General features: G+C 44.5%; 1 protein-coding gene across 9 annotated transcripts in view; it reads right to left on the bottom strand.

Annotated features, from left to right (window-relative positions):
- Positions 1 to 6,525: 6,525 nt before the first annotated feature.
- The window catches only part of LOC124003281 (forkhead box protein P4-like), a 209,679-nt gene continuing 205,926 nt past the window's right edge, over positions 6,526 to 10,278 (bottom strand). For all 9 annotated transcript variants that reach the window (XM_046311401.1, XM_046311394.1, XM_046311400.1 and 6 more), the window contains 3 exons: positions 9,094 to 9,160; positions 7,874 to 8,049; positions 6,526 to 7,559 (listed from right to left, as the gene is read on the bottom strand). In XM_046311401.1, coding sequence (XP_046167357.1) covers positions 7,403 to 7,559; positions 7,874 to 8,049; positions 9,094 to 9,160 — 400 coding nt within the window. In that variant the 3' untranslated portion in view covers positions 6,526 to 7,402. The remainder of the gene's footprint in view (positions 7,560 to 7,873; positions 8,050 to 9,093; positions 9,161 to 10,278) is intronic.

Raw genomic sequence — 10,278 nt, forward strand, 5'->3', positions numbered from 1 at the left:
AGCTATGGTGTAGGCAGCTATGGTGTATGTAGCTATGGTGTAGGCAGCTATGGTGTATGTAGCTATGGTGTAGGCAGCTATGGTGTAGGCAGCTATGGTGTATGTAGCTATGGTGTAGGCAGCTATGGTGTATGTAGCTATGGTGTAGGCAGCTATGGTATAGGCAGCTATGGTGTAGGCAGCTATGGTATATGTAGCTATGGTGTAGGCAGCTATGGTGTATGTAGCTATGGTGTAGGCAGCTATGGTGTAGGCAGCTATGGTGTATGTAGCTATGGTGTAGGCAGCTATGGTGTAGGCAGCTATGGTGTATGTAGCTATGGTGTAGGCAGCTATGGTATAGGCAGCTATGGTGTAGGCAGCTATGGTATATGTAGCTATGGTGTATGTAGCTATGGTATAGGTAGCTATGGTGTAGGCAGCTATGGTATATGTAGCTATGGTGTATGTAGCTATGGTATAGGTAGCTATGGTGTAGGCAGCTATGGTATATGTAGCTATGGTGTATGTAGCTATGGTATAGGTAGCTATGGTGTAGGCAGCTATGGTGTAGGCAGCTATGGTATATGTAGCTATGGTGTATGTAGCTATGGTATAGGTAGCTATGGTGTAGGCAGCTATGGTGTAGGCAGCTATGGTGTAGGCAGCTATGGTGTATGTAGCTATGGTGTAGGCAGCTATGGTGTATGTAGCTATGGTGTAGGCAGCTATGGTATAGGCAGCTATGGTGTAGGCAGCTATGGTGTATGCAGCTATGGTGTAGGCAGCTATGGTGTAGGCAGCTATGGTGTATGTAGCTATGGTGTATGTAGCTATGGTGTAGGCAGCCATGGTGTAGGCAGCTATGGAGTAGGCAGCTATGGTGTAGGCAGCTATGGTGTAGGCAGCTATGGTGTATGTAGCTATGGTGTATGCAGCTGTACAGTATGAGATAGGCACTTGCTTGAACCATGGCTCCATCCCTTTACCTCTAGGATGAATCTGTATGTGTGTGTGTGTGTGTGTGTGTGTGTGTGTGTGTGTGTGTGTGTGTGTGTGTGTGTGTGTGTGTGTGTGTGTGTGTGTGTGTGTGTGTGTGTGTGTGTGTGTGTGTGTGTGTGTGTGTGTGTGTGTGTGTGTGTGTGTGTGTGTGCGTGCGTGCGCATAAGGGCAGTCTCCTTCCACTTAGCCAAATAAAGAACATCACGCTGACACAGTCAGACAGTGTAATAAGTATTTTATTGCATTTTATAATGCCATTGTCAATAATTAGTACAGATTACATGCAACTAGACCTACTGTACAGCTGTTTTATTGTCTGCATGGACAGACACAATAAGATTCAGGTTACAAATACACAGATATATGTGTGTGTTTTATACAGCATGAGGAAAAGGGCAGTGACTGGCATTACATGGCCACCCAGGGAAGGGGGAAAGGGCAAAGGGGAAAGGGCAAAGGTCTCGGTGGCAGTTGCCTTTTTTAAAACCTCTTTTAGACCGTCTGAAAAACCACCGCCTGCTCCTACTATACCCCTTCGCCTGGGTCACACTTACAAAGTAAACAAACAGAATGAAATAAAAAGATAAGAGGTAAACAGGTAAACTGAAACTAAGTAACGTTACAGAGAGTCACTGCTGAAAATGTACACACATTCCTAAGATACAACCAGAGGACAGCTGAAGTGGTAGTTCCATTTTTCTGGGCCGTGAAGTTAATAATACCATCGGGCAACACCCCTTTAAGACCTCTTCTCCTCGACATGACACCTCAGAGCTGTCCAATCATAGAGCGGGGGCGGGCCCATGTAGGTCCCCGGAGTCACTAATGATCCAATAGGAAGAGTGCTTGTCTGAGAGATGATAGTGATGGTGATAGCGTAGAATGGTTTGAGGTATGGGAAGTAGCTTGTGGTATATTACGTTGCTAATACAGGACATTCACCTTGGTGTTGCTCTAGAGCATTGCCTAGGGTTGGTTTGGTTACGGTTGTCGTAGTCTGTTAGCTGATGTGCCACGGCCACTCACAAAACCTTCGATGCATGACTGAAGATGAACTGGATTTCTGAAAGCCATTAGAATGTGTGTGTGTTTGTGTCTGTGTCGTTGTGTTTGGGAATGCAAGAAAACAAAGATTCTGATTGGACAAACGTCACCAGGTGTGTGACTCAGGGCCACGCCCAGTTGCTCTGTGGAGTGATTGACAGCTGTGAGGCTTAAAGGTCATCAGGAATGACTGGGGTCAGGGATCAGAGGACACATATTGGCACCTTAAGGACCAAAAGCGTCACCTCAACACTGCTTCATCTTCAAAAGCAACATATTTTCTTCAATTATTTTTCTCTTTTTTTTCTGAGGTTTTGGTCCTGTCTTAGAGAAAAGTCCTTCTGAGGTATCATCAATACATAATGAAGTCAACTTTTTACATTGTTTTCAGTAAGTTTTTCTTTTTCTTTCCTTAAAAATGCATAAATGCAGTACAGAGACAAAAGTATCAAAATAGACCTAGCTAAGATAAATATACAAACAGGTGTTACCTAAACCACTTATCTAACTTTAGTTATTTAATTTTTTAGAGATAATACACTTAAAAAATCATCGTCCCAGACGTTTTTATGAAGAAAACTGAAAAAAGGAACAAAACAAAAACTATTAAACCCAGATACCTGCAGCACTTAATATGATAAAATACATACACTTCAGCATTAGCAATACAGTATAGGAATCAGAGCTGGAAGCTTTACAATAGCTAAACAGGTGCAGAAAATGAACACAACAGAAAATCAAAAAGACATAATGGGAAAGAATGCCCTCGAGAGCTAAGCCAAGCGTTAATATACAATAATACATCATAACAGCAAAGCTGGAGAAGGAACAGAACCGTCTATGGCGATCTGTCAACACCATCAACGAATGTCAATCTACATCTTTATAAAACAGCGTGGTTTACAGGTGTACCTTAAAGCACAATAATTCAAAGATCATTTATATTTACTGAATGCAGCAGTTCCTCATTCATGAGAGTTTGGATCATAACAATAATAATAGTAGTAATGATAAATTCCTTTGTAAGCGTGTGTTATTATTGCCCTTCTCCCAGCGAGTGGCGATTGAGGGTGTACAGTGTACAGTAAGCTCTGTGTTTGTCTTTGGATAGTATCTTTAGTTACTCAGAGCCTCTCCTCAGCTGTCTGAACCACAGGGGCCACCAGGGGCCCGGCTCCTAGTGACAGCGGCCACTATTCACCATGAGGGGACAGCTCCATGTCACAGGGATTATATTTCCAGCTCTGACTGGTACTCAGGGCCCTTTGGACTGAACACTGACAACAGACTGTAAGAGAGTTTGTCTTTTATCGCTGCCATCTTACAGCCGTTTTCTGCATTAATGTGAAGTGCGGGCCGCTGGCGTGTGGCGGGCACTAGTGTGTGTGTGGCCCGATGGCGGGTGCCGGGCACTGATATATTCTGCCCCTCCTCCCTCCTGACAATCAGCTTCCTGCCCCATTGAATCGCCACTAACGACCGGACTATCATTGGCTGCTGGCAAAGCCTGCTCATCAATATGCGTGCATACAATTAGAGCACCCAATTAAGAGGCTGTTCACGGAGCCATATGCTAATGAAAGCACAGAGACAGCCAATAATACCCAGCTGAGAGTAGACCTTTTAAACCACTTCACTCTTCACTCTTAGGAGAACGCACCGGTTCTCTGTGGTTTTAGGAGAGGTAGTCATCTTTAACGGGATGCAACGTTGCTGTAACGTCTCTTTGTTTTTGGGCTCACGCTCGTGAATTTGGAGTCCAGATAGCCAGACAAGCTTTTTCAGACCCACAAAATGTGTCGTAACAGTAAGCTGTGTTTTGGTATATTTCACTATTATTATTGAGGAAGAATGGGAAAAAAACAGAAATATTTAGGGTCTCCAGTCTCCCATTTGCTTTTATTGTGTGAACCATTTTGAAAAGGAGGTAGTGTTATTTTTGGTTTTTACTCTCGTTTCAAGGTGTCCCTCTCCCACTTTGTTTGTTATAAATCAATCTGATGACGTGAAGCATCATAACCCTACTTAGACAGGAGACAGTGCTGTTTTACACAGGAAGTTAATACAAAGACTCCTCTATTTAAAAAAGAAAGCAAATGGTCTGAAGTGAAGAGTTGATTTGACAAAACTCTTCCCCGAATGTTGTTTTAGAAAAAAATACATAAGTTACATGTCCCTTGGCGTGTTCCTTTTACATTTGCATGATTTTGTCGTTTGTTAGTTGTTCCCTCTTTGCTGTAAATATCACAAGTAGTCATAATGGTATGTCTGTTCTGAATAGCCCTCCCTCCCTGTCCATTGATGTGATGTTTGGGATGACAGCCAGCTTCAAACTGTCTTTATCACAACTACTCACAGCACATCTGAGACTGGGGATATGAATGTGTTTCTATAGCAATGTGAGAGCATGAAGACAATATAGGAGTGAACAATTATCATTGTTCCTATGTATTATAATAACACTTGTCCTTTTTGGTATTTGTTCAACTGTTGTGTCTGCTAGAGTATACTGTAGGTGAGCAGCACAGAAGGTACAGTAAGTAAACAGTTCACGGCTAAACCGTTCCCCGCTAAACCGTTCCCCGCTAAACCGTTCCCCGCTAAACCGTTCCCCGCTAAACCGTTCCCCGTTCACCGCTAAACCGTTCACCGCTAAACCGTTCACCGCTAAACCGTTCCCCGCTAAACCGTTCACCGCTAAACCGTTCACCGCTAAACCGTTCCCCGCTAAACCGTTCACCGCTAAACCGTTCACCGCTAAACCGTTCCCCGCTAAACCGTTCACCGCTAAACCGTTCACCGCTAAAACGTCCGTTATTCAGTCTAACTGGTACCCGGGTCAAGAAGATAACATTCTGCTGCATAGCACGAAGGGTTGTTTGAATTTATAGTGTTGAGTTTCACAATGAAAGCATTGTTTTGGTTGAGGAAATTAATCCAAACATGCATTATTGCAGTGCAATAACAATGTATTTTTTAGGCCCGGTATCCCGGTTAATGGACAACTGACAACAGCCCACAGTTAGTTTTTTGCTGGCTTCTAGTGTCACATAAAGGGATATAAATGTTGTGTTCAAGTGCCTTATGAGGGTAAGATAATGATTTGCCATCTTTAACTGTAAAGCCCATCTTAGGCCTGCCCACAGCGGAGCCTCTCTTAGGGTTGTGTTTGAAACACAGGTAGCCTGAGCATGGAGAGATACACATTTAAATCCTAAGCGCTTTCTTTCTTTATCGAAGGAACTGCAAGAGGCTGTTTGTTAATACTGTTTTTGGCCTTCTACCATAGCATACCTAACGTGAGTCGTCATTCGCACCAGTTAACACGTATGTAAAAAGCTTTTAACATCACCAAATTCTATTTTGCATTTTATACTTTGGTTTTTGGAATGGTCAGTACTGTCATGAACAAATTCAACGCAGGAGTTACGATAATAAGATGATAACTTAGATTTCAGGTGTTGGTTGTCTTTTGGCCAGTTCTTTAGAGGAAAAACTCAAAAAGGGGAAAAATAAACTACAGGGTTTTTGGTTTTCTACACATTTCTTTGGTTACCTGTAACAAAAATAAAATGGGAAGAAAGCAGAAAGTACATGAAAATAACGTGTTTAAATTTGGTATGGCACTGCAGAGAAGGTAATGCTTTTATGCTCACTGAAAACAAAAGATCTGTAATCGCACGTGCTATTCTTTTAGTCCAACTCACACAGTGAATTGCAGATAGCTTCTATACAGTAACTATGGTAACAATAGAACTTTGAACTGAAACTGAGTTGCCACATTTTGGTGTCCCGCAGAAAGAATTCCCCTTATTTCTTTAACATTTTGGACACAGTTCCAGATGGAACCTTGGTGGGATGAGGTATTCTCTGACCGTAATAATATATTTTTTAAAGCATTGCTTTGTATCACAGCTGATGTTTCTCAACTAACTACGAGAAGATAAAATAAAAAGGAATGTGTTGAAAAGGAATAATAAAAATGTATGACAAATTGTGGGGATAATGAGTGAGTGTTCTCAGGAGCTGAGGCCCCAGATCCTAAGTGCTATTCTCAATCTCCTGCCATCTAAACGGGCACACCCAGACACACAGAAAGGTATTCAGCGTAGGGTGGGTTGGGTATGGGTATTTTTGGAACAACGCTTTCTTTCCTGACAATACTAGTATAGAATGGTGTGAACCAGCAGAGTCAATAAAAACTAAAAACCACAAAATACACTTTGAAACAGAATTATATCACCATGGAAATATTGACCCTAAAAAAGAAACAAAGAAACCATCAAATGAAAAAAGATGTGAAAACGATACCACTTTTTGGGTAACATTTTTCGTATTCCATAATCCTCAACCATTTTATTCAGGTATCGCTGTGTGGATGCTCCCTCCCTCCCTCCCTCCCTCCCTCCCCTCCCTCCCTCCCTCCCTCCCTCCCTCCCTCCCTCCCTCCCCCTCCCTCCCTCCCTCCCTCCCTCCCTCCCTCCCTCCCTCCCTCCCTCCTACCTCTCTTTCTCTCTCTCTCTCGGTGGCCTGGGCCCATCACTCTATCACGCATGAAGAAGGAGTAATGCGACAAAGGGTCCTCTTCCTGAAATCTGTTTTGTGGGGATGGGGGATTTCTTCTTTCTGTGTTTGGCTTAAGGAGGAGAGAGAGTCTTGTCTGGCTTGGGCAGAGAATGGGTAGAGAGTGGGCTTAGGGCAGAGTCATGCCATCCAGTCTCAGTCTCACCTATGGATCACTGACTGGCTTGTACGCTTGGTTTCTGATGTGTGAGCAGATGTGGGTTAATCTTTGAGAAAATGACAACTGTCTTTCCTTCTCTCTCAGTTAACAGAAGAAAATAAAAAGCGACTGACAGGATCGTAGGAGAAGTATACACATCCTGGTGACTGTTCCAAAATATATATACATGATCTGGTGTGTGTGTGTCTACACTCTCCCTCACACACACCTGTATGTATATTTAAGTGGTGTGAACATCAAACTACCAGCACTAAAGGACTGTAGGGCAGAACATCTGTCACAATCAGCAGGGAGAGGAGGACAGAGGAGAAGGGGGAACCTCCATATCACCACTGAGAGCTGTCTCTCTGGCAATACCCTGCTCATAGGGTGGGGGAGGAGGGGGGGTGGTGAGGTGGGTGAAAACGTGTGGGGATAAAGCAATGCTCCAGAGTGTTATTTTTGCATCGATACATAACGGAGGTCTAACCCTGTTTGAAGTTTCTCATTGTTGTTGGTTTCTTGCTTTAAAAGAAATCATACTTTTTAAAAACTCTATATCTTCTTTTTTATGTGTCATAATTTCTCTTCCCTCCAATGGAGGGGGCGGGATTAAACCTCAAAGTCCCGCCCACTGGTTCAGCTCTTCCAATCCTACTCCAGCTCGTCGGTTGGAAGCTCGTCCTCCAAATCTCGGTCATCCCGATCGCTAGGCAATGCCATGTTGCCATGAGTGATAGTTGCCATGAGCGACACGGAGCGTCTGTCCTCCTCAACCTCAGTGGGCTCCTCCTTCACATGGACCTGGTGTCTGAGAGACAGAGGGATGGGTTAGAGAGGGTGAGAGACAGTGAGAGAGAGAGAGAGAGAGACAGCGAGAGAGACAGCGAGAGAGAGAGAGACAGCGAGAGAGAGAGAAAGACAGCGAGAGAGAGAAAAACACAGCGAGAGAGAAAAACACAGCGAGAGAGAGAGAGAGAGAGAGAGAGAGAGAGAGAGAGAGAGAGAGAGAGAGAGAGAGAGAGAGAGAGAGAGAGAGAGAGAGAGAGAGAGAGAGAGAGAGACATATTAGAGAGGGAGAGAAAGAGAGTTTGTGAGTGTGTGTGAGGAGAGTGTGTGTCTTACCCATACTGCTGTGGGCTGAGTGTAGGGCTGCAGCTACCGTTGCTGTTGACCTGTTCCACAGTGGAGCTGACGTCATTGTGACCCATCCCGTGTAGCATGCTGAGGCTGGCGGCAGAGGAGGGGTTAACCAGGCCCTGGCTGTTCAACAGAGTCAGACTGCTCTCTGCAAGGGCCGCCTAACACACAGAAACACACAGGTTTACATTACAATAACCATTGTTTATAATGGTACATAATTTAAAAGACACTCACACACATCCTAATAGACTTCAAGTACTTATGGATCCACAAATACACTTTATTAGTATGAAGGACTCATAGATTTATGAGGCAATAGAGATGCTTAGACTGGTGAGTCCTGTTGAGGTCTTGCTGATACTGAGTAATGCTGAAGACTAGAGCAAGGCAGGGTGACTACACTTTCAGGTTAACCCCTTACAACCACTAGGGGGCTCCTGAACTCTACACTTCACTGCTCAAGGGTTTAATGGTACAGTATGTGCAGGCTTGTTGGTATGTGTGTGTATGTGGAGTCCGGGTAGGTTAGGGGGGTAGAGAGAGATGTGCTGGTTGGTTTGAGTCGGGGTGGGGTATTGGGGTAGGTCTGCTGGTTGGTTCTCCCAGAGAGAGAGAGAGAGAGAGAGAGAGAGAGAGAGAGAGAGAGAGAGAGAGAGAGAGAGAGAGAGAGAGAGAGAGACAGAGAGAGAGAGAGAGAGAGAGAGAGAGTGTGTGTGTGTGTGTGTGTGTGTGTGTGTGTGTGTGTGTGTGTGTGTGTGTGTGTGTGTGTGTGTGTGTGTGTGTGTGTGTGTGTGTGTGTGTGTGTGTGTGTGTGTGTGTGTGTGTGTGTGTGTGTGTGTGTGTGATAGGAGTGGCACTGAAATTGATTTTCTAGGACAGGCACTAATTTTATTCAGTGACCTTAATTGACAAATACTTGATGCTATAAATCATCTGAGTCAAAGTCGGCTGGAGTAGAATGTGTGTGTGTGTGTATACGTGTGGGGAGGTGTGTGTCTGTACGTGTGAGAGTGTTAAGGGCAGGTGTGTGTCGTTAGGGAATGCACTAATTATAGGAGGAAATTGATATTAGTGCCCTTGATCGTGACTGGCTATCGCACACGTGTCACTGTGACAACCCTCACCTGCGAACTAGTGTACGTGTGTGTGTGTGCGTGTGTGTGTGTGTGTGTGCGTGTGTGTGTGTGTGTATATACACTAACCTGGTAGCTGGCGTTTAGGGAACCGAAGCCCAGGCCTGAAATCATATTCTTCACCAGAGTAGGACTCCTAGAGAGAGAAAGAGAGAGGGGGTAAAGAGAGGTAGAAGAGAAAGAGAGAGAGAAAGAGAGAGGGGGTAAAGAGAGAGAGAGAAAGAGAGAGGGGGTAAAGAGAGAGGTAGAAGAGAAAGAGAGAGAGAAAGAGAGAGGGGGTAAAGAGAGAGAGAGAAAGAGAGAGGGGGTAAAGAGAGAGAGAGAGAAAGAGAGAGGGGGTAAAGAGAGGTAGAAGAGAAAGAAAGAGAGAAAGAGAGAGGGGGTAAAGAGAGGTAGAAGAGAAAGAAAGAGAGAAAGAGAGAGGGGGTAAAGAGAGGTAGAAGAGAAAGAAAGAGAGAAAGAGAGAGGGGGTAAAGAGAGAGGTAGAAGAGAAAGAGAGAGAGAAAGAGAGAGGGGGTAAAGAGAGAGAGAGAGAAAGGGAGAGGGGGTAAAGAGAGAGGTAGAAGAGAAAGAGAGAGAGAAAGAGAGAGGGGAGAAGAGAAAGAGAGAGAGAAAGAGAGAGGGGGTAAAGAGAGAGGTAGAAGAGAAAGAGAGAGAGAAAGAGAGACGGGGTAAAGAGAGGTAGAAGAGAAAGAGAGAGAGAAAGAGAGAGGGGGTAAAGAGAGAGGTAGAAGAGAAAGAGAGAGGGGGTAAAGAGAGGTAGAAGAGAAAGAGAGAGAGAAAGAGAGAGGGGGTAAAAGAGAGAGAGAGAAAGAGAGAGGGGGTAAAGAGAGAGGTAGAAGAGAAAGAGAGAGAGAAAGAGAGAGGGGGTAAAGAGAGATTTAGAAGAGAAAGAGAGAGAGAAAGAGAGAGGGGGTAAAGAGAGGTAGAAGAGAAAGAGAGAGAGAGAAAGAGAGAGGGGGTAAAGGGAGAGGTAGAAGAGAAAGAGAGGGGGTAAAGAGAGAGGTAGAATAGAAAGAGAGAGAGAAAGAGAGAGGGGTAAATAGAGGTAGAAGAGAAAGAGAGAGAGAGAAAGAGAGGGGGGTAAAGAGGTAGAAGAGAAAGAGAGAGAGAAAGAGAGGGTTGGGGGTAAAGAGAGGTAGAAGAGAAAGAGAGAGAGAGAAAGAGAGAGGGGGTAAAGGGAGAGGTAGAAGAGAAAGAGAGAGAGAAAGAGAGGGGGTAAAGGGAGAGGTAGAAGAGAAAGAGAGAGGGGGT

Source organism: Oncorhynchus gorbuscha, linkage group LG18 (assembly GCF_021184085.1).
Source record: "Oncorhynchus gorbuscha isolate QuinsamMale2020 ecotype Even-year linkage group LG18, OgorEven_v1.0, whole genome shotgun sequence".
Classification (NCBI taxonomy): Eukaryota; Metazoa; Chordata; class Actinopteri; order Salmoniformes; family Salmonidae; genus Oncorhynchus; species Oncorhynchus gorbuscha.